The 24,978-nt window shown below is 38.0% G+C and overlaps 1 protein-coding gene and 1 pseudogene across 2 annotated transcripts in view; both read right to left on the reverse strand.

Annotated features, from left to right (window-relative positions):
* The window catches only part of SYNE1 (spectrin repeat containing nuclear envelope protein 1), a 389,799-nt gene that overhangs the window by 216,754 nt on the left and 148,067 nt on the right, over positions 1 to 24,978 (reverse strand). Inside the window, exons 32-44 of one of the 2 annotated variants that reach the window (XM_045188911.3) lie at positions 22,863 to 23,023; positions 20,491 to 20,641; positions 16,677 to 16,904; positions 16,184 to 16,282; positions 14,534 to 14,721; positions 14,059 to 14,182; positions 11,880 to 12,046; positions 10,861 to 11,014; positions 8,704 to 9,332; positions 6,289 to 6,468; positions 3,238 to 3,388; positions 2,761 to 2,919; positions 1,455 to 1,637 (exon numbers count right to left, since the gene is read on the reverse strand). In XM_045188911.3, coding sequence (XP_045044846.2) covers positions 1,455 to 1,637; positions 2,761 to 2,919; positions 3,238 to 3,388; positions 6,289 to 6,468; positions 8,704 to 9,332; positions 10,861 to 11,014; positions 11,880 to 12,046; positions 14,059 to 14,182; positions 14,534 to 14,721; positions 16,184 to 16,282; positions 16,677 to 16,904; positions 20,491 to 20,641; positions 22,863 to 23,023 — 2,574 coding nt within the window. Of the gene's footprint in view, positions 1 to 1,454; positions 1,638 to 2,760; positions 2,920 to 3,237; positions 3,389 to 6,288; positions 6,469 to 8,703; positions 9,333 to 10,860; positions 11,015 to 11,879; positions 12,047 to 14,058; positions 14,183 to 14,533; positions 14,722 to 16,183; positions 16,283 to 16,676; positions 16,905 to 20,490; positions 20,642 to 22,862; positions 23,024 to 24,978 lie in introns of those variants that run through there. The other variant, XM_053914376.1, reaches the window with a different exon arrangement.
* Positions 5,319 to 5,381, reverse strand: LOC112297456 (U4 spliceosomal RNA; annotated as a pseudogene).

The following is a 24,978-nucleotide window of genomic DNA, read 5'->3' on the forward strand; positions in this document are numbered from 1 at the left end:
GAAAGGCCAGAGGGGGAGAGGTTACCCAGCCAGTGGAGACCAGGACCCTGAAAGGACACACCTGGAGAACTAATATTCTACTGAACCTCCCCCGAGAACTCCCCTAAGATTCCAGCCTGCAAGAGAGAGCGAAAGCCCCAAGACAAAGGACCCAACATGGTACACTCTCCCTCTGAGGCCCTGCCCACCATTCCCTTTCCCATCTCCTCTCCCCACTTCTTCCTTCATAGGCTCACATCTCTTAAACGCTAAGGCAATGGGCAGCTGGTGGCTAATCCCCTGGACCTGTCCCCAAAGCCCTCTTTCCTCTGAATTCCCAGTAAGCTAAGGCTGAGCCCTTCTTTGTTTGACTGTCCCCAGCTTTAATAAATGTATCCTCATAGTCAGAAAATAAATACAGTTAATTTAATTTATTTGCAATTAAATTTTCATAATGGTTGTGTCTAACAGTGGCTCACAAAATTTCTGAAAATATAATGACTTTTGTGAGCAGACACAAACCCTATTCCAGCACATGCCACTGTTTGAGCTGGTATGGTAATTTAACATCAAAGATAATTAAAGCGTCTATGGTAGCCCTTCCTTACTTCTGTTTGCCCTTAGAAATAGGAATAATCTCTAGAATGTTCTTTGGGTCAAATGCAGCTGAATAACCTAGGTAGGAAATACAGATGATTTAACTATATATTTTTTCAGACTAGTTCTTCATTCACATATCTGTCATTCTCCACATGTATGACAGACACCGTGTGGGGCACCAAGGCACACAATATTTCTGCCTGCACCAAGGGTACAGTCACTTATGTGCTTTGGGAAACAGGTTATCTTTTGGCACTCCATTTATTTCCCTTTACTGTGCTTCATTTTCCATTGTAGCCCAACTGCTACCTGACATTTTGCATGGAAGACATATTGAAGGGTAGATACCATGAGGGTAGGGACTATATTTGCAGTCGAAAACAGTACCTGGCATATTGAGGTGCTCATTTAGAATTTGATGAGTGAATGAATAGATGGATGTGGAAAACGGGAGTAAAACGAGGTTAAATACATTGGTGACTAGGACATTAAAAGGCCACTTTCTGAGGAAGCCTGGGACACTCCAATCTTTATTTTCTTCCATTTCTGAAAAGGAAGCTCCCAACGTAAGTGTTCAGCATAGGGTAACTACTCAGTAAACATTTTGTTTTAATGAAGAAAAAGTAGATACTAAATATTGCTGAATTACAAATACTTTCAATTTGGCTTTCCAGGAGGAAGATGCCATACTCTCACAGATGAATGGAAAAAATATAGGTTTACTTTCAAGGAAATAGCAAAAGATAGTTAAGAGTTTTATTACACTCATATGTATTTCAAAGGGAAGAATGAACTTTTTTAAAAGGAGACAAAGTTTTTCATATTCTGGTCAATGATACACCAAAGGCTCACATATGAAGGTGGAGTTAATTCACCTCAAGTTCTTTGAGGAGCTCCTCCGTTCTGAGGCTGTTATCCAGGTTGCTGATGCCTTCGGCCAGCTGTGGGACAGAGTTGTTTGACCAGGCTTCGATCTCCTCCTTACTTGAGAGGACATCCTCCCAAAGGGACAGGCTTACACCTAGCCTATCAGTGGTCTCCTCGATTCTCTCTAATGTCTGAAATAGAAAGTGGAAATAACCTCATTAATACTCTGAAGCTTTAAAAAATGCTCTTTGCCCCACCAACATGTTAAAAATGTCAATGCTTCCTTAATCAGAAAATTATATCCTGACTGAAAAGCAAAGTTTTATAAAAATTATTGTACGCTAACTAGGGTATTGGACTCAAGTAAATGCTATTACATACATTGTTTCTGTCATTGGGAGAAGTGATTGACTTCTTGAGACTATTTGTAAATTGGAAAACTAACCACAATGGGCTTATTCTAATATAACTCACTCTAAGGTTGAATTCTATAGAAGTCCATATAGGGCAGTATTATATTTATTTTTGAAAGTAATACAGTAAGCCCTTTTATTTGTAATGCTGATATATAAAAAGGGGAATAATTAGATGAGCATATTTGTAGAATAAGTAAATATATAGGAGATTAACCAACTTTACATGCCTACAGTGTTACTGCTTGATATTCTTCCCATAATAAGAATGTCCTTTTAAAAGTGGAGCAATCTAAGATTGCCTGAAGTCCCCAAATTATTTGGTGATGGTATGCAAATGTCAATGTCTCACTTAAGCAATTTGGCTTAGGTTAGGGAGCCCACTATAGGTTTAACTTCGGAGCCTTGATATTGGTAGTAGGGGTCAACAGAATCACTGGATTTTCTTGAGCTGGAGAACAATGCAAAATATGTATGGACTGAGAGACCAAGTGACCTGTCCTATGGCCACATAACCAGTAAACGACAGAGCAAACACTAAAACCCAAAGGTGTGAACTACAAGTCTCGTGTTTTCCATGCAAAAGAATCTCCCTCATGGACATTCTTAGATATCATGGCTTAATAGTCTGTCGGATGTCTATAAATTATTCTTTTATTTTATTTATAATCCCAGAGTTTTGAGACGACAGCTATAAATTTGTTATGACTGAAGTAAAATTCTAGAAAACCTGCCAATACGTTTTAACAAAATAAAGCAGATGACTTTTTTCACTATTTCTAAACTTCACGTGCAGACTATTTTTCTTCAGAATGCCACATTTGCATTTCACATCTCTCAATAATCCTTTGCCCTCGAGTGAGATTCCTAAACGTGAATGAATCGCAGGGGACGAGCTTACGTCCAGCCATCTGTCCACGGTGCCCTCCATGTCGGTTTTCACCAAGGCGTAATCACTGCTGCGAATTTTTTTCAGCTCAGATAACAACTGTTTCCCTTTACTGGTAAAGCTCTCCAACTCCTTCTGCTTATTATGCATTTCGTTCCTGGCAGTTTCATGCTATGGACATAAATGTTCTCTTAATTAATAAAATCATCAATGATAAGAGTTTAAAACCACTTGCCTCTAAGAAATTTAATTTATGCATCACCTGATGTAGAAACTAGTGATAATAATAAACTATACAAATATATATATAATTTTCTTGAATTGCTAGAATCCTAAGACATCAGTACGTTTTTTAAAAGTTGAGCTTATTTGCATGAATTATGTACATTTAAGTATACTGACAAGATTTGTGTAGAGAATGCATTATGAGTGAAAAAAAATAGGTTAACTGAAGTATTCTACTAAAATAAAAACACTTTGAATTATTACCTTGGAGTAAGCCCATTTAAGGTCCTCCTCATCTTTTATAGTAGTTCTGGTTACCATCACAGTGCTGGCATTTTCTAGAACTTTAGCCACAGCTGACTTCAGGTTCTGATATTCTCTCATTAAGTCAATAAGCCCACAGCATTGACCCTGGCTGTAAAGATCAAAGAAGAGACATCATCTATCGCTGTGTATCAGGAAAGGGAAGAGTTCCCTATGAAAGTACCTCGTGTGTACATACATATTCATAGATGGAACTGGAACCAAGAGAAAACCACGCCTATACCTACTGAGGTTAAAAGAGCACTGTCAATCTTACTTAACTCTAATGTCCAAAATATTCTCATGAATGAAAAATGCACATAGCTACTAAAATAAAATCTGTGACCTCAATGATGAGCAAAGATGCAATGTATGTTCTGAATAACTCAAGCTTATATAGATATCACCAAAAAAATTTTTTTTAATTTTTGCATGAATTAATTATTCATAGTGGTAAGTGTTGAAGGGAAACAAAACCAAAAATACACAAAAAACACTGCTCAATAATTAAAATACACATGAGGTTTCCTTTTCCATTTCAATGACTCGAATTTTCACTGAATGTGAGTCCCCTGAAAATTCTCAGTTAGAAGATAGTTTTTGTTTATAGGAGTCAGATGCCTTTGAACAGGCAATTCTACTTCTAGGAATTTTTCCAAAGGAAGAGATGTACTGTAAGATTTAAGTTAAATGCTAATCTTCACACCATTATGTATAATAAGAGAAAAAATAGAAATAACTGAAATTTTTAAAAAGTTAATAATTAGATAACTACTGATATATTCTTATAATTAAATATGGTGCAACCTCTAATAAAGCACAATTTAAGAGAATGTTTAATAACATGGAATAAAGTTTGTGCAATGTGGGTTCATTAACAAAAGCCTGCAATATTGTCCACAGTACATAAGGTGCTCTCAATTTTGTTTAAAAGACTTGTTCATGTCATACAAGATATTATTTTTTAATGCACATAGATATCCAATTTTTTCAGGACTATTCATTGAAAAGACTATTCTTTCTCCATCAAATTGCCTTTGTCAAAAATCAGTTGAGCATGTCTGTGGGTCTATTTCACTCTACTTGTTTCAATGGTCTTTATGTTTACCCTTTAGCCAACACCACATTAAAAGGAGGTAGTCTGAGTTCTCCAATTCTTTTTCAAAATTGTACAGTTCTAAGCCTTTTGTTTTACATATAAATTTTGGAATTAGCTTGTCAATTTCTACAAAAAATCCTGCTGGGATTTTGATTGGGATGCTATTGATATGAAAATGACTTCAATAAAAAAAATCAATAAATCCACAAACAACAAGTGCTGGCAAGGATGTAGAGAAAGAGGAACCCTTCTGCACTGTTGGTGGGAATGCAGACTGGTGCAGACACTATGGAAAACAGCACGAAGCTTCCTTAAAAAATGAAAAATGGAACTCCCTTTTGACCCAGCGATTCCACTTCTGGGAATATATCTGAAGAAACCCAAAACACTAATACAAAAGGATATGTTCCCTATGTTTCTTTGCAGTGTCATTTACAATGGCCAAGATTTGGAAGCAGCTCAAGTGTCCATCAGAAGATGAGTGGATAAAACAGCTATGGTATATTTACACAATGGAATACTACTTGGCCATAAAAAAGAAAGTTTTGCCATTTGGGACAGCATGAATGGACCTGGTGAACATTATGCTAAGTGTAAAAGCCAGTCAGAGAAAGACAGATACCACATGATTTCACTCGTATGTGGAATTTAGTGAACAGACTGAACTAACATGAAAAGTAGAGACAGACTCGTAGATAGAGTGCAGGCAGATAGCTTTAGGGGATGGTGGGACTGAGCCAAAAAGAACTCATGGGCATGAACAACAGTGTGGTGATTGTGGGGGGCAGGGGAGTCGGCGGAGGTAGAAAAGGGTATAAGGGCAATAAAGGGTAATGAAAAAAATACAATTAAAAAATTAATTTCAGAAAAGAAAATAAACAATCCAAAAAAATGGCAATTTGAACAGGCCAATGTGAACATGATATATGGATGGCAAATAACATATTAGCAATAATCGTGCCTCAGATAAACCTCATTGGCTACGATACTGCCACTGCGTAAAGCTAAATGGCAAATAACATATGAAAATACGCTCAATATCTTTAGTTATCAGGAAAACAAAATTAAAAACACAATGAAATATCTTTATACATCTATTGTAACATCAAACAGGCAAACGAGCAAAAACTGGGTAACATCAGGTGCTGAAAATGGTGTGAGACAATTGGGGACTCTCAAAGATAGTGAGTAGGAATGAGAAATTGTACAACTACTTGGCAGTTTCTTACAACATTAAACACACACTTAACATACAACCCAGAATTTCACTTTTAAGTATTCACCCAAGTGAAATAAAAAACTTACACGCACACACAAAATTGAACACAAACATTTACACACGCATTATTTATAATCGCCCAAACTGGAAAGAATTCACTTACATGTAATTTTCAAAAAGAAAACACCGTGGAGACAGAAATCTGACCAACAGCTACCAGAAACTGGGAGTGAGGGGAGGGCTGACTCCACTGAGATGAGACATTTTCTCAGCAGGTGGTAGTGTTGATATGAAACTTGATAGTTACACAACCAAATGAGTTTGTCATACAGGTTAAGAGTGCACATTTAAGAGAGTGAATTTTACCTTTTGTCAATCATACCTCAGTTACAAACAAGTCCAACAAAACAAAATAGAAAAGGAAATCAGAGGTTAAGATTCTCAAGGTAGCACTTAGTAACTCCACAATCCCTGCTTCTAAGCATTGAATTTCACATGTAATTGTAATCTCAAAGCAACTTCTTCATAAGGTTCTGTAGGACTAAGTTTTTATTGTTACTGAAGAGATGCAGAACACTAAAGATGGCAAAAGATATTCAATTCTTGATCACACTCATGCCAATGAACAGGCAATGGCCCAATGCCATAAAACAGGTAGAAATGAAAAACAAAAACTGAGAAGTTCCTGACTCACTTTTCATGAATTAGCTTTTTGGTATCATCCCAGGTGACCTCCAAGCGATTTACCTCCCTCTCGACTTCTGGTGCAAAGGCTACATCTTTCTGACTGATTTGCTGAGCTTTGTCTTTCAACCAACACAGTTCATGCTCGTGAGCGTTTAGTTCATCTTCTAACTGATTGAAGACTCTCAACCTGTGAATTAAAATGGTATTTTACTAACAGTAGTAAACCAACATTTGCTCTCCACAGACTGCACATACAGAGAGCTAGAAAAACTTTTAACATAGCAATTAAATTAATGTATGTCAACAGATAAAGATGCTTTCAAAATTAACTTTGCACACCTCAGAGTACACCTCAGAAAACATTTAAAGTCAGTCTCACTGTGCACCTTCAACCTTCTATTGAGTTTGTGTTCTCTTTCTATTATCTTAGGTGGCATAAAACTATTAAAATTAATGTTGACCTTGTAGACAAAGTAAGTGAGTACTTATGGCAAGGTATTTGTATGAAATTATTTTGTGCCATGAGGTCTAATTCTTATAAAACATTTAAGGATCATAGTGGTTTTATAAAATAAGAATAGTCTTATCAAGCTGAATAATAAATATGTATCTTAAAAACTTAATTACATGCTTTATTGAAGATTACCAAGAGAAAATTCAGTTCATTTTTTGTCCCTAACATATTAATATTCAAGTATCTGTGAAAAGTGGCCACATAGAGGCAGCCATTGACTCTTTTCCATTCTTGCCTTTGAGTTTAGTGCCATAGAGTTGTTTATAAAGTGAGCTAGGAGCAGGTGTTGTCGTTAATTCCATTTTACAAGAGAGGCAATTGGCCCAATGTTGCACAGTGAAACATAAGTATGGCTGAAATTTAATAAAACAATCAACTCATTGCAACACTTTCAGTAGCCTCTGTGTGACTTTGGTGAGTTCAGTGATGTGGGTATTAATATGGCTCTTGAACTTAACCTGGGCCTTCTTCTCTGGCAATTTTAGGACTTCCTGTCTGCTGCCCCAAGCAGGCCCAAGAGCTCAGTGGCACCAATCCCACTAATCCTGGGTGAGTAGTTTTCTCTTTGCATTGGCTCCTCATTCTGTCTTTATTCTAGAGGCTATTTTGTCTCCCCTCAATCTTATTCCTTTCTATAAATTTATTGTTAAACCAGTCAGCTAATTTATTGCCCACCAGGAGTGTAACTTCAGGAGCCATTAATCAATTAATCAATTGTTAATCAATGTTTGATTCTGACTGAAAGCAAGTGAACTGGCAGGGTCAATGTAACTCTTATCAATTAAGGGTGCCTTGGTCTGGATGCTTTCCAACTGCCTGTTTGCTTGCTAAAAATCTGGAAGAGAAAGTGACCCTGAGAACCTAAGCAGGGACAAAGTTCTAACAAGAAGGATAAATAAGATTGAAAAGAAGGTTACAGTACTAGGGGAAAAAATTACGTTTTGCAATTTATTGCAGGAAAATACTCTTGACCCCTTAGCTTCTCTATTAAAGGCACTTGGCAAACCCCCATCTTTGCTTAAACCCACGTCTCTTGCCTTCTCTGCATCTCTAAGCAAAGAGTTGGATGTAGCTAGGGAAAACTGCTCTGCCAAGCTGACTGGTTTCACTTTAAGGGAGTGAATACCAATATCAGATGGCAGCCTATCACCTTCCCAAGCTCCAGATACCATTTCCGTTTCCTCTCTACGGAAGAAGGCTTTCACACCATTTTCTGTTCATATCCCATGTCACTCAATCTCAACTACCCAGTTTGCTCCAGTCTTTTCTGAGGGTTAGCAGCCACTAGGGGGCAATCCCTTCAGATTTACCACCAGAACTACAAGCCTAGTGGAACCACTACCTTCCTCCTCTGCCTTCATTCTTTATTTTTTTAAGATTTTATTTATTTATTTATTTATTTTAGAGAAAGGGGAAGTGAAGGAGGGATGGAGGGAGACAAACATTGATATGCAAGAGAAACATCAATCGGTTGCTTCTCGTAAGCACCACAAGAGGGACTGAACCCAGAACCCGGGCACGTGTCCTCACGGGGAATCGAACTGGTGACCTTTGGCTCTGAGGGATGATGTTCAACCAACTGAGTATGCCACACCAGTCAGGGCTCTGCCTTCATTCTTGTTACAGAACATAAGTCCCTTCTCCTGTGAGTTAGAAATTGCTTAAAAATTGATAGTACAATCTATATACTCTTGTAAATAAGATCTCAGAGTGGCTTATATGCAGCCCTTTACAGAACCCAGACAAATTTTAGGACCTCTTAAGTGTCAAATTAGTCATTAATTTTATCCAAAAATATTTTAAAAAGAGAAGTTACTAAACATGGCAGCACCAAAGTTTTTCACAAGAGTTAATTCCAGAGCAAATAAAAAATAAATGAGACAAGTGGCTTCAAAAGCTTCCTTTCACCTCTGCTGAAGCGCTTGGCGAGTAGGTTCTTTCAAACGCTCTTTGTCTGCCCTATCTTCTATGTCCTCAATGCTTCTCAGCAACTCCTCCTTCTGGTCGTGGAATGCTTTTTTCAATGCCGCCAGGGCGTCTGCCTCACTCTGCTTGGTTCCCAGAAGGTTCTGGATCCTCTCTAATTCACAACAGAGGTGATCAGCTGTAGTTCTGCAGGAAGTCCTTTGCTCAGGACTTCTACATTTAAGATGGTATTGAGCTTTGGTAAGAACGCCATCGAGACTGATGGCAGTTGATTCTAATGATTTCATATCTTGAATAGCATCATTTAAGTCTTTTTCTAATAAATCAGTCTGTTTCTTATTTATACTGTTGGTTGCTTCCACTTTTTGCTTCAGCTGGTGGAGAGCTTCTGACAGAGAGGCGTGGCTCTGTAGGAATTCGGCCAGCTGGGCCAGGGCCAACTGCCGCCTTGCCACCACCTGGCAGGCCTCCTCAAACACCTGGACGCAGTCCTCTGCTTTGCTCTGCAGGAGGTGAAGGTCCTCGGCTCTACCCAGAGCAGCCAGCTTTGCAAGGTGCTCCTGCAGACTTTGCAAGTCCCCTCTTTTGCTTTCTACTTCTGCTGTGTGGTCCTGGATGGGAAGGGACAGAGAGTTACCGGTTCCTCAGATACACTATGGTTTATGATGTGGACGTGTTACAGAATTGGTGATGTCAAGATACATTTTAAATACAATGCATGGCATGGCATTAAAGGTCATCCACACGAATCTTTTAGAAACATTCTTAAAATTCCTCTTGTTCTGCTCTTCTATATATTTCATATAAAACACAACTCTGATGTGGAACTAACTTATTCCATGGAAAACAATTCCTTCACAGATAGAATAGTGAAGGAAAAACTATTATAAAGTTTACAATAGTTAAAAGTATATATATAATTTGAAAGATTTAAAAAGATATGTGTTATATATACATATATTAGTATACATATATACATACACACACATATACAATAAAGCTAATTCTAACATAGTGAAGGAGTGTGGGGATAGAGGGACATGAAGCTCTGTAGAGGTGGTGAATAAGGCAGATAAAACTGCACATGTTTTAGTTTCCTCTCTTTAAAGAAGTGCGGATTAACTAGGTAACACTTGTGTACGAAATTTGACCAGCTCACAATAAATCATGTTTCAAATCTACCAGAGAATCGCTAACAATCTCCGCACGATTCCCCTTAAAGAGAAATGATCGCTTGTCTTAGTCTTGACCCCAGCAGCCTGAATGACTACATTTCAGAGGGCTTCTTTGCGCATTTATTTTAGAAAACATGAATTCATTCACTGTCCCTTGGAGACATGAATCTTTTCTTAAAAGCTTCTGGACAGTTTTATAACCAAAGAATATTTTTCTTGAAAACCTGGAGTCATTGCTGGGAAGGGCACTCATTGAGGAGGAGATGGCTCCCTGTCTCCCCCCTTTAGAGGGTGGGGGCCTACTTTGCTGGGACCTTGCTCCGAATTGTAAAACCACCTGCAGCCGTGAACATATGCGAAAGTACTTTTCCTTTGGGTCAAAGCAATTAGCAAGCCCAACATAGAGCGAACACTTAGTAAACATTAATATTTTATCATTAAATATTGTTATAAGCTTCTCTCCAACTAGTCCAATACTTGATGATTAAAAGCTATTTTTTACATTGTTTTTTATGCTAGGACATATATTTTGCCTAATTTAGAAATAAGAAAAATACATCAAAAATTTTAAATAACTTTCCAGCTAAATAGTAATTTGGAAAAACTATATTGTTAAAGTATTGAGATTCAGTGTTAGTTTTTAGCATTGGAACAAAGCAAACTGGGAAGCTTAAAACTGAACATTCTCATCACTTCGCCCTAGAAATCATTCACTCCATTTGGAAGAAATGGTACCTTAAGGTGGTCTCCTGTTTTATCTGAAGTGACTTTATCTGCTTAATTAACATAGCTGCATAACACATTGCTCGGACCCACACGTTCAATTATGAAAACATTTATATAGGAATACAATGTTAAATCGCTGGCAAGTGTTTTGTTTTTTTTTAATGTTGCTTCCCTTTCTAGCTCAAGAGCTCCTTTTTATGAGCACATTTTCCTTCCATTGTAAAAGAACGCACTGCACCTTGAGCCGAGTAAGAGCTGCGTGATGGTCCGCCATGCTGATCTCAGAAGTGGTCTGCAATTCACTGAGGAACAGCTTGATCCAGATGGAAAAGGAAAGCAGCAATTCATCGAATTGTTGGTGTTTGGCTACCACAGACTGAAGAAAATTAATCCTAGGCAGAGATAGGTGTTAAAGTTAAGACATCCCAAAGCTGAACAGAAGAGTTGGTATGTTTTCGGAATCAGCTCAACCGAGGGCAAAAGGGATGTGATCAAACAGGGACAAACCAGAACCCCTGATGTTTTCTACTTCTCAAACCTTGTCTCTCACAGTTTGCCCTGTCTCAGTTACTGCCAGCGCCACCCACCCAGATGTCCTCCACTGCTTTATCACCCAGTCGGGATCCCCGCGAATCCGGTCAGCGCCCCACCCTAGTATTCTGCGCTCTTCTCCCCACTTCCACTGCCTGCTCTAAATCTCCTCAGCTCTGGCCTGGCCCCCAGCGGCCTCCTAAGCCGGCCTCCTTCCTGCCCCCAGCATGGCCTCACTATAATCCACTTTCTAGGGAGCAGCTAGAAATGATTTTAATGTCATCAGGACATCCTCGGTCAAGTTTAAACACAAGGGCAATTTCCTGTTCTATTGGGTTGGCCCAAAAGTTTGGTTTTTTTCTGTAAGATGGCCATAGTAGCACTTGATTGTCTTTAACTTCATTCAGAACTACATATATATCTCTTTTTATAGATTTCACAACAAATAAAATTTTAATTACCATCTTTTTACTGTACACAAACCACTTAAGTTATGAATAATACAAACCTGATCAAATCTAAAATTTTAAATTGAGCTTCATCAGAAATGCTAATATTTGAGCACTCTGACTTTTAAAATGGCAAATAAAGTAGCTTCCGTCCCTTCTATAATTCTCCTGGGACTAGCTGGGTTAAATACAAGTAAACTAAAGTGTGCTTTCTTAATTTTATACGCTCAGCATTTTAAAAAATGGACAATATTAGAATGTTTTCTAAAACCCCTACCTTTTGCTAATTATCTGTGGCAAAACTCTCCATCTCTCATCCAACTGTTCCAGATGCAGCCTGATCATTTTCACGTCGTCTTTGGAGGCCACAGAGAACAGCGACTCCTTCAGCTGCATGAGCTTGCTGTAGATGGAAGCTTGGCATACAACTTCACTTTGCAATGCCTGAGAAAAACAGAATGTATGATAGCTCTTATCCCAGTGTGATTGACAAGGAAGGACCAGGTGACACGGGAGGTTGGTGTCCACAGGCTTTGCATTCTTGCAAAATGGAGGCCACTGAGGCTGTGCTATGGAGGGTTTTTATTCCTTGATTTAAAGATGGACCCACTTAAAAAAATGAATAAAAAATAAAAATAATAAAAATGGACCCACTTAATCTCTAAAGCAACATTTAAAAGGCTACGGACACCTGAATTCGTTTTTCAGGGTCTGAGTTATATTGTTAGGCAAATTTAGATGTTGAAGAATTTCTTTCAGAATAAAGAAACTGAGTAGGCAGAGAATCAAAGGAAAACTATGCTAAAGAGAAAACGCATGCAGAACAATAATAACAGCAGCTCAATTCTGGGTAACAGGGACATGGTCTCCCTCTCTGTTTAGAGACGATATTAGGCCAAATCAGGGAACTTGAAGGCTCATCATTGTACTTTTATGCAACAGAACTACTTATTTTTTTACATTTAATCAGACAATAAATCTCGTAGGTGCTGTGAGCGGTGCATAAAAGTCATGCTTCTTACCTAATAAGAGATCAACATTCGTATAGATAGCTAACAACATAACATGGCGTTAACTGGGATGATCACTGTAGCATGGCACATAGTAGGTGCTTGTCAGAATGATTCCCCGCCCCCCTCTAGTGAGAACACATGTGTGATACAAGCAAATTGGCTGAAGGAATCAGAGGTAGGAGAACACAGCCTGAGGATGAGAGGAAAGACCACAAAGCGGAATCGGGACTTGGGCTGAGCGGGACAAAGGACACAAGGCCAGGAGGTGGGAATGTACAAGGACTGTTTGGCCCACAGTGGGGCAGCAGCTTGGCTGATTCAGTGCCTAGACGTGGGGATGACAGAGGCTTGCAGCCCCCTCATTCCCCTGCCACATGCAGCACTTATTTCCCATATAGACACCGAGGAATACAGTTAGATATCGCCAGAAAGCTTTGTGTCATTGTTCAGAAAAGAAGCTGTGACTTCCTCATTAGAACACCTCACACTGGATTTATTAGAAGGCACCACCAGACTCAGAAAGGGTGGACTCAGGACCACCCTTTCTTCTCAGGGCAGGACAGTCCCTGGAGGTTTCTGAGCAGGGACGTTTTGGGAGATTAAGACAGAACATGGGTGTTTAATAAATTAGTAAAGCAGGAGTGTGGGGAACCTTCAAAATCAAGGAAGATGGGGTCATAGGTTCAGAGGCTAGGGGCCCTCTCTGATGGAGTTTTTAAAGAAGCAGTTATGAAAAGTTAAAGAACTAAGCTTCTGCTTAAACTTTTTCTAAAAGGTGATGGGAAGAAGTTGGGGTGTTAATCTGTCATACATAAGTCTCTTGGGAGCACAAGTTTTGCCTGTTGAATTTTCTGGCACAGGCATCATCACTTAAAGCAAGTTATTCTCACTAATCTCTAGAAACCAGACACATTATCTGTGGTTTCAATAATACTCAAAGATTTTTTTTTAACTTTAAAAAGTTGGCTTCCTCATGCAATCAGCTCACATTCTTTGCCATGCATATGTGCTTGTCCCTTTTTTTCTGTATTGCTTAAAAATAATCATTACCCTGACTTCTCTCTACATTGCATTCCTTCTCTTCCTAACAAAAAACTGTTTTTATTACCAAAAATTCATATAAATACAAAAGATTCAAAAATTATTCACAGATCATCAGCATTGTTTCATCTACATTTCCACTCATTCCTCCCTCTGCTCACCTGCCAGAGAATTTGTATTCAAATGCCAGACGTTATATTATAAGATTTTTCTAATGCATCAGAGATATTGATCATTACAAACTTCACCAGTGTTTTGTCTTTCAAGTCTGTGTTGTTCTCTTTGGGACCACAGAACCAAGGCAAGAAGTTAAGTTGGATAGAGGGCTTGGTTTCTGCTTTTGTTTTGCAATGCAACCATAACAGAGCGCATTCCATCTTCCACACACTTCCCTGAGCTTGCCTGTGTTAGCTGAAGTTCACTCTCCACTTTGACTCTGTCCGCAGAAATGTCCGCTTCTGGGGAACTGGCTATTGCTTCGCACCGCTCTAACCAGGTCAAAAAGGTCGACAGTTCTTTCTCTAGCCTAAAGAAAGCGAGAATACAAAACAAATTCATCCATAATTATCATATTAGAAAACAAAGCTTTTCTGAAGTTGGAGTGTCCAACACGAACCGTTACAAATAATACAATGTTGGTTATCTTATTCTTAGAAGTGAAAGTAAAAATCTACTCCTCTTATGTTCATACATGCATCACACACGTCTGTATCTGTATAATATGGAAAGACACGCATATACCCTTTCCACTCCTTAGAAACACGACTTGACGTGTTTAACATCTGGGATGGTTATTGCTCGTCGCTTGGAGAGCATTTCTTATTTAAGAGAGGCTATTGAAACTCGGTCAGCCCACTCGGGAGGAAAGGCCGCTCACCTCTGCCAGTGGGCCCGCAGGTTCTCCAGCACCGTCTGTCTCTCCTTAGCCCGACTCAGCAGCCCCTCATATCTCTGCTGCAGGGTCGCGGCCTCCTGAGTGGAGGAGCCTCTGTTAGTGACCTTCTGGGCACTGGTCGAGAGGGTGGCCATGGCACCAGTCAGGGATTCCAGGGCCTGACAGAGATCCTGGTGACGGACAGAGAAGGGGATGAAAGCAGGACAGCCAGAAACGAGGCCTACATGTGCCTTCAAGGCCCATTCTCACTAACACCCCCCCACCTCAGTCATAATGGACAATGGTACTAAAAATCGTCTGACCATGATCTCCAGTAACACGGAGTACAAGTGAGGAGAAAGGTACTTCATGGATGCAGGGGTCCAAGGGAAAATGGAAGGACTATCGCCTTAATAAAACTGTAGCTGTATATGAGGATAATATCTACTTTTTCTTAGCAAGTCAGACAATTTGTGAAAATTATTATTCATTTTATGCCAAATGTGTTTAAGAGAACTTTATTCCTAATTTACGACAACTGTATGTGAGAGCAATAATCTCTATAAAAACGTGTGGGAGGAGTTGTGGCTGACACAGCTGCTCTCGGGAATCAAGGATAACGACGACAGTCAGGCGCCTCGGCGCGTGGGAAGTGCTGTGCTGTGTCATCCCACACAGTGACTCGTGTAATCCCCACAAGACCCTGAAGGCTTCTGGCCTTTCAGCAAACCCATTTTACAGATCAGGAAATCGAGACAGGGAAAAATAACTTGCTTTAGAAATCTAAATATTAGAACAAATAGAATATTATTCTCTTTGGTACTCAATTATTAACTCAGTTGCCTATTAAAATAATTCCATGAAATCCAATTTTCCTACTTTTCTTCCTTTTAGGGGTATTAAAAAAATTACATTAAGTGACACAAAAATGCATTCTCACTGTAAGTATTCTGATGATGTAAACTCCACTGCCCTTTCCAGGCGTGCCTCTGCCAATTGTCTGCTTTCCACCCTGCAGCCCCTTCTCTGCATTTATGCGCATACGTGTCCACATGCATATGTAGTAAGGACAACATATTTTTTGTTCATTAATTATCACATGTTCCTTTTCACTATTTATTTATGCCCGATTCTCCTCCTTTGCTCTTTTCCCTCAATTCTGTCAGGGACTCTGTTTGTTCCTTTGCCAAGCATCGCACAGTGCTCACCGGTTCAGCGACTAGACCAAAAGAGCTACTCACTGGGAAAAGGTCAGTGAGGCCATACTCTTTGCGCATCTGAGTGTAGTGGATTCAGGATCTGAAACCGCTGTGCACATGTATTTTTTTGCACATTTAATTTTTATAATGCTGGTAAGAGGTAATAGGATTTGTTAAAGCTATAATACGAAAAAGTTGCATGTTCTAATTAAGCGAGAGAAACAGACTTTAAACAAACCCTTCTTTAACATACATTTTTAATGAAAACTTACTTGTATGCTTACATTTATTATGTTAAATGAAGTAAATAGGCTTCATCTATATCTTTCTTCATATTACATGGAAGTTTCTTTAATTTTAACTCTCATAAAAATATTTACTGTTTCCTTTTCAAGCAGAAATCAGCAAATTTCTGAGTTGATAAATAAGCAGCAGCGTTGAAGCACACTCTTACCAAATGCTCTTGCAGAGCTTTGTAGGATTCTGTAGCTGAAGAACATGTTTTAATTGGATCAGCAAGTTTATCTTCAAATTCAGACACAGCCTGCTGGATCTAAAATATTGGTAAAACACAAAAATAAAGGTGGGAAAAATACACATCAAGGCAGGAAAGGTTACTGAGGAGGCAGCATGCCTATGATTTCTGGATAACTTTCAATGTGTTGATAAAATATATTTTTTAAAATCTAAAATAAACGTGTCCATTATTTTAAAGAAACATATATAATCTTAATGCCTATCTGAACACAATGTATAAAGACATTTTTATATTCCCTCAAAATATGTACCATATAAATTAGTTATAAACTTAAGCATAATTGACAACTTGGTAAACGATTGGCAAATTGTGCTGTTTCCTTATTCCTCTATTTCTGGACTATTTGGTGCATTCCACTATAAATGCACTGTGAAATAGGTAACGCTAGCATGCAGGGGCCAATTCTTACCTTTCTAAGATTCTCTTCAAACTTTTGCTGCTGAGATAAATGTCCCAAGATAATTCCTTCCAGACACTGTGCATGCTCTCGCAGTTCTTCCCAGTATCTTCTTATTTGTGTCAACTTGGCTTTGATTCGAGCCGATTCTCCAGCGGTAATAAACTGAGCAAAAGACTGAGCTGCTTCTTCTAGTTCTGTAATGCTGCTGATCTTACTTTCTATTTCCTGAATTGTGACCTAGGATTTAAAACGAGAAAAATGACAATGTAGGCTGAGCAAGCTTGCCTTCCTGAAACTACACAGATATTGCAGAGACAGAAAACTGACATTTCAATGTATTTGGATTGTTAGAGAACAGCTACGAACAACACTATGTGTTTCCTGACCTCATTTTTGGGCGCTAGATGTGCAGACAGTGTCTAAAATAGGTATTGACGGTTGTACTCGCTGGATAGAGAATACAGAGAAAAAGCTTCTCCTGCTTGGAGTGACATAAGCAGGGAGACATCCTCGGAAATCTTAGTGTCTCTGAAGGTACCTAGAATTCCCTGCTTACCCTGTGAGTCAAGCATTTTAACCAACTGATCTGGGAAACAGTGTGTTCCAGTAACGCACAGGAATGCTAATATGGACATTTAAATTTTCTAAAATGTAGATGAGTATTTAATATTTTACCAAATGACATGCTTATGTGATTCCACTCTTACCTAAGCTCAGTCCTTTCACATTTATCACCTATTCTTTATGCCAGTGTTTTCTAAATTTCAAATATGTTAAGATCCCCTGGTCCCCATCCTCAGTGACTCAGGCTCAGTAGGCCTCATGTGGGGCCAAGTCTGCAATTCTAACAGCTTCTCAGGAGTTGCATCTGCTGCTGACCCCGGGCCCCACTCTGTGACCGCTGCTTTATTCATTAGCTGTGGGCTCTACAGTAAAGAGTTTACTTGTTACAGTTTCCATTGGGGCATTTAATATATTAGCCAACACATGAAGAGTGTGGAAGGCCACTAAGCATATGTGAGTGGGAGTGTGTATCTGTCTCTCATAACCATACAGGCTTATTTATGGATGAGAAAATAAAAATTATTTTCCTGAGAAAAACAGCCAAATTTTCCTCTCAAAATAAAGCCAACAATTCAGACAAATCTGTTTCAAATAATTTAAATAGAAAAGAGTTACCCTAGAAAAAAATTCAAGTGACGTCTGCCTAGAGAAGGCAATCAGAAATAGCCCACAGGAGACTGGTGCCAGTGCATCACTTGCTTCATTTTCATACGCATGCCTATGGTGGCACGTCATAGATACGTGTTGTGTGAGCATTAATGCGATCTTCCTTTCTTTTGCTGTTTTTTAAATAATATTTTCAGAAAAATTTCTCATAAATTTAACAAAAATGGATTTTCTCCTTTGAGCCAATAATCGTTGTAGGTGCTTGCAACACCTCAGTGAAATAATTTTAGTTAACATCGAAGTTGTTAGTTCTTAGGGTGATACATGTCATCAACCAATTAGTAAGTGCAAACTATGTAATCATATTGTTGGACTGTGGCAACAATTTTTCTAATCCAAGGCAAGAAGGTAGAAGATGAAGCCAGTATATATTCTTATCACCAATTAGGAATAGATTACCAATTAGGAATAAGCGGTCAGTTGATTTAGAATAGCATGTAATAGAGAATAAAAAAATGGGTTTATAGATAAATATCTTCACAACAGTGCCAATGTTATGAGTTAGTTTTACCCCAAGGTTGTTTTAAATTTAAAACATTATGGAACTGGAAAGCATTATGCTAAACGAAATAAGCCAGGTGGTGAAAGACAAATACCATATGATCTCACCTTTAACTGGAACCTAATCAACAAAACAAACAAGCAAAATATAACCAAAGACACTGAAATTGAAAACAGGCTGACAGTGACCAGAGGGGAGAGGGTAGGGAATTTCAGGGGAAAAGGGTGAAGGGTTTGTAGGAACAATTATAAAAGACACATGGACAATAATGGGGGGGGGTAGAAATGGGAGGGAGGTGGGGAGGGCTGGGAGTTAGGCTGGGGTAAGGGGAAAGGCAGAGAACTGTACTTGAACAACAATAAAATTTTTAAAAAAGACATTATGACAAGTATTACCATATTTTAAAATATTTTCTATAATTTAATTCTGTATGAAAATGACATAAAACCTATTAGCCCAGATTTCTCAGTAAAGAGTATTCCCCTCTATTTTTGCTTACTTCTAGCAAATGTGTGTTTCTTGCTCTTCATAGTCATTGACTACATTTTTAGACAGTTCTAAAAATGCCGTTTTGGAAGACTAAAATATTTTTCTAGTCTGATGGCATGAAAATCCACAATTGAGAGTTCATATATTTAAAAATTAAATGTGTAATTGTTTGGTTTCCTGAAGAGCAACAATGCAGTGAGATTTGATAACTGAGGTGTTTCAGAAGTCCTGGAGTTAAGGTTAAATGAGAGTGAAACAAATTAATGGAAAGCATAAACAAATGAAAAAGTGTATGTCAAAATTTTTGAAAGAAAAATTTTGAAATGAAACTAAGTGTGCTATTCTTTACCTTCTCGGAATTTAGTGAAAATGATTAAATGACAACTTTTCAAAGTAAATTAAGACTGAACACATTCCATGAATATTCGTGATGGCTGGACCTTGGTTCTTCCTAGTGAAATACTCACGACATGAGCAGACTGTGCACCCCAGACTCTCCACAGCCCTGGTTGCGAAAGGTGTGTGATAAACCAGGATAATCTGCACAGCACGCGGTCCAGCCTGCGCCATACTGCACCCTCCCACCATGTACACGGCAATGACGTGCTCTCAGTCATAATGTGAAGTGTTGCTTCCCCTTGGTACCGATTTCACTACATTTAACGGAATGAGAAGGCAGAGGCTTTTCCCATTCCAATACAATGAGCTGAGACAGAAAAAAGCAGCAGCTGAATTTTTAAAATGTGAGGTGTAAAAATTATATATAAACAAAGAGAAGTGAATACAGAATTCATTTCTTTCAGCTCCTTTTTTTCTTAAACTATGTGGATGAAGTGAACACCGATGGTCTATGCACATAGTTATTCTGGAGCTGAGGGCGCTCAGATGTCACAGCATCTTAGTCTATGGCCTGAAGGTCACCAGAAATAAAAGAATTGGAGTAATGGAGTGTGACTTCTTCACCTAAAGAGTTTAATTTCTCCTCCTTATGGTTTGTGAGCGTAAACACCACTAATACTTGAACTAGGCATTCGAGATAATTCTGTACATTTGTAGATGATGAATATACTTCATATTGTAGAAATGAATCAACAGAAAACTCCAACGGGATTAATTCGAAATCAAGGAAAAGAATAATGTAACCATAAAAGCATTTTAATAATATTGCACACAATATTGACTTGGAATGCTTTAGTCAGACAATGTTAATACATAATTCCATCTATAAACAGTTGCCCAGCATCAGTCAAGACCTCTTAGCTCAGCAATTTGTGTGAATTTAATTTGAATGGAGTCACATAGCAATGAAAGATTTGTTTAGGGCCAAATAGCATTTGATGAAATATAAGAAAGGAGTATTTTTTTAGTATTTTCTTTTCTTTATTGATTTTTTTTTATTGAGTTGAGAGAGTGATAGAGAGAGAGAGAGAGACATTGATTTGTTTTCCACTTATTTGTGTATTCATTGGTTGACTCTTGCATGTGCCCCGATGGAACCTGCAACCTTGGTGTATTGGGACAATGTTCTAATCAACTGAGCCACCTGCAGCTTTTAAAAGCTAGGCATGGGTTACAAATGCAACGAATGTGTGAGCAGGTCACCTTAATTTGGTTGATTTGCATGTCCATGGCAGATGACGAAGTTTCCAAGGCTTTGAGTTCTTTTTCTTTCTCAGTTATCCAGATGGACAGGGTCTCAAAATTATTGCCAAAATGATCCCACTTGTTTTTCACCATTTCCATGGTTTTAATACTAAAATTAACCAAATTAAGTAAATAAAATGCAGTATTTTAATAAAGAACAACAACACATTTTCCTTTAAATCACCAGGTGAAAAGATAGCTAAGACATTTGTGACCGTGTCAAAGTTTAAACTATTAGAACCAGGAGAGGGGGGTGGAAACACACATTTGATCAGATGAGTCTGTCCGTTCTAGTCTTCCTATCTCCTCTGAGAATGAGCGTTTAACAAGATAGTATCTACACCATGTTGTGACTGGAGCTGTGCTTCGAACAAAATACTGCTGGGTCCGAAGGAGGTGGAATCCAGGGTTAATCTAGTCCAACCGTATGTGACCAGTAGCTGCCAGGATGCTTTGTATAAACTGCCCACATACACTCTAATGTACCCCAGTTTTCAGCAGCCCTACTGTTGTGGTCCTCTTGCTCTTAGAGGAGACACACTGCGGGGATGCTTTCTGCTCAGAGATCTTTATAAAATGCATCCTTATGAATCAAGATTGAGCTTGTAACTTGAGTTTCATGCTAACAGGCAGGATCTGCGCTATCATTAGAGCTAAGCCTGTTGTCTATAATACACAATAGGTAATTTCAGCTATTCTTAGAGGCCTCTAGTGTCTTGATTCCAAAATACTTTTATAAATCCCTGTACATGAGCACCCCGACTGCTTTTAGAGAATTTGGGCTTTATTTGTAAGCAATCTAGTCAACAAAAATTGAACTATAGATTTTCAGTTTGTATAGATTTTCATATATAACCATGTGATTATGGCTTTCAGTTTAGAAAAAGAGTAAGAAACTTATAGTCTATCATTGCACTAAATCTTTTGCTTAAAAAAAAAGTGAGTTTTCTGTTTACCAAAAGGCACTTGAAAACATCAAGAAAAAGACAACGGCATCATTGATTGTCAAATTAATTAATATTGCAGTCTCAAATGTCTACCCTGGACATGCCTAATGCTCTCATCAGTGCAGGTAATGCAAACTATGTCATATTGCAAGTTTCTCAATAAAATAAAGATGCAAATTCATGTTCCTCATAAAAGTAGCTTCCTTTGAATAACCTCTTAAGTTTTACTATTTCCATGCCTTGGTGAATAATACTTAATATTTAAAGTTCCCAACGTTTAGAGTCATAATTTCCTTTAAGTAAATTATTTAACAAACTTTAAAGTTTAGACAATGTATAATCTTAATTTCAAGGTGTTAAGAATATTAAAGACAAATTTTGTATTTCAAAATCTATCTTAAAAATTATGTCCTATACCTTAAGAATATATCAGCGATTTGCCACTACATAACCTTTAAAATAGAAATGTTCAGTCATATTATTTTGAGGAACCTTGGCTATATTCTCACATATTTATTCCCTTTAATTTTTTATATATATTTTGTGCATAACAGGAAACTATAGGTCAGTGAATTTCAACCAGTTTGCTGCAAGAATTTTTAAAACATGCAGTACCTATTTTTTCCCTTAGATTGTCCAATTAAAAAATGACAACAGCCAACACAATAGCTGTCCAGTGTGAATGAATCAAAATCATACCTACTTTTTGGCAGATTGGCAAAAAATGCATATTTTGGGGTGCTGCAGAATTTCAGTAATTAGTAACGTGTACCACAAAATGAAAAGGTTGAAAATCTCTGCCATAAGCTGACTATTCTCACTTTCTTGTTTTGCTAAACATATATCAAATATTTACAAATAGAATAGATTTTTGAAGTTAATTTTTGGACATAGAATCTCTCTCAGTGGAATTTGAATACGGAGGCACTGTTAACAAGCTTTGTCAGCTTGGAGATGAGGACATTTGGATCTGACCCTATGTATTTAGGTTCAGAATCTATACAACCAACATATCTCTTCTTCCTTCTAACTGGCAACAACAGCAAAATACAGTAAAAAAAATCATTTTCAATATTGGTTCTTTTTTGAGATTCCCTCTCCAATGCATGAAGGCCACAAAATGTAACAGATATGGCTTTTTCACAAACAGAATCAGTTTATGATGCAAAAACCACATCCCTTATATTTTTCTGCTCTGTTATGGTATAAAGGTTGGCTTCTGGGCTGGTGGCATTCATCTTTTGCATTCTGAGTTGTTTCCTCAAAACATGCTGAACTACAGACACTTTGAGATTTAAGGGAATGTTTTGAATACAATACGCAGGAAAGACTGTATGAAATTGTATCTCAGAGAAGAAAGCTTAGGACTTGTCAAGCACATACTCTTCTTCAAGCGTGTCTTCTAACTTTTGGACTTGCTCTTTGATGGACTTGGCCTGCTGTTGAAGCAGCTGCCTATTCTTGGGCCCAAGCGGTATCTCTGAAGCCTCCTTCACAAGATTCTCAGCCTGAACTGCAACACCTTCGGTTCGTTTAGAAAACTCCTAGAAAAATAGATAACAATTGTTAGGAAGGCACTTCCCATTAAACTCCGCCCTCAAATATATCGCATATATGTCCAGCAGAGTCTCCCACAAGCCAGATAGATGGGTAGGTTCATACCTGTATGAACATTAGCTCGTGAATTCACTAAGCCATAAAACCGATGTGTTTTCTTCATGGCCAGAATAGACTTGGGTAAATTATTTTCATTTTATATACACAAGCAGATAGAGGCCTTCACAGTTAATCCAACCATTCTCACAAAACTGTTTTTGCATTGTTTTCTGGTTCGAGTTTATTGTTCAGAATTCTGAGCTTCGTTGTAATAATTAACTTGTCCACAAATACGTTAGTGTATTCCAGGCCAGTTCAGGCAATGATCAACAGTGATCGATTTTTTCAGTCATAAAGATAATACATTTCTGGAGCAATACATATACACTTTCGTTTATGTAACTGGAGAATATCTGGGTCAATCCAGAGTATCACTGTTATTTACTCTGAAGAAGTATTTTGTTAACTAGCTCTCTGAAAAGAGATGTAATCTGACCTTAATGCTGTTAAACATGTTTACCCCACAGTCATACACTACATGATGGAAAGAAGGAAAGTTTTCACACCAGTCAAACCTAGACTAGAATCTCGGATTTGAAAATTACTAGTTTTTGGCTTTGGTGAGTTACTTTTCAGGCTCTGGCTCTTTCTTATAAAACAGTGATGATTTTTTCGTAAGGTCATTGTTAGCATTTATTGTCAGCAACTTCATTTTTAACTGCGAGGCACACTGGCAAGGGCCTATCATAATTTTTTTTTAAGTCTCTCATGTAAAATTGAGGACAAAATAGTTTATAAAGTTCACACAGTGATTTTCAGTGAAACTGAACTACCTTAATTTGAAATGAATATATTTGAGGCACTAATAAATTTTAGCTGTTATCTGAATTTTGTCAGGTAAATATATTGAATAGTGAATTAAATAATGTGAACCAAGAGATAATCTTGAGTGAAAAAGATTAACTAGTGTCTCATTTCTGCTCATGTAAGAAAATCTCACGGGAGGTTTACATTGTGATCACAAAAACCCTCTAATAGGGTAATGTAGAAATACAATGTAAATAATTTCTTTTTTTTTTAATGTAAATAATTTCTTAAAGTCAACTTCTAATAGCCATCTTTGCCCATAAAGCATATCTCAGAATTGTTACATAATGCTATATAAGATAGAGTTACTAAATAATCCTATTATAACTCCATGTTTGAAAAACTCCATGTCCTCATAGAAATATCAACATTATTTCAGAGAAGTACCCTGTAATTTAAGAGAATAAAAATGAGTAAGTACGGCTTCCTCACAGTACAGGGATTTACAATATCCCAAAATATGGTAACAGTATTTGCTAATGTCACAACTTTATAATCTGAGTTTATGAACTCCCACTATTGCTATTCATGAGCTTACAGTCACTGCAGATTCAATTATGAAGTCCAAAGTCTAGTCCAAAGTCTAGTCCAAAGTCTAATCTTTGGAGTTCATAATTGAATCTTTGGAGTTCATAATAATTGAATTTTTGGAGTTCACAATGTTTTAGAATCCCATGAATGGAATCAGAAGTATAAAATAGTATTTTCTCCCTTAGTGTTTCCCAGAACCAAGGAGAAACCATGGAGAAAGTAGAGCTATGTTTGAAATCGTTTATATACAATCACTAAGAGCCTTATGCAAGCTATGAACGGGGCAAGCACAATGTGAAGGAATCCAAAGAACAGAATGGTGTTGACAAAGGCCAATTTGAACAAAAGTAGAATAACATGGTAAGGTTTCTGTCTACATCCTAGGAAGACGACGTGAGGGGCTGCAGGAGGCAGCAGGAAACACCGGACTCTGGCGTCGGACAGGCCTGCAGTCGCACAGGCTCTGTGTGATCTTGGCTGGCTGTGTGACCTTAAGACACATAAC

Source organism: Desmodus rotundus, chromosome 11 (genome assembly GCF_022682495.2).
Source record: "Desmodus rotundus isolate HL8 chromosome 11, HLdesRot8A.1, whole genome shotgun sequence".
Lineage (NCBI taxonomy): Eukaryota > Metazoa > Chordata > Mammalia > Chiroptera > Phyllostomidae > Desmodus > Desmodus rotundus.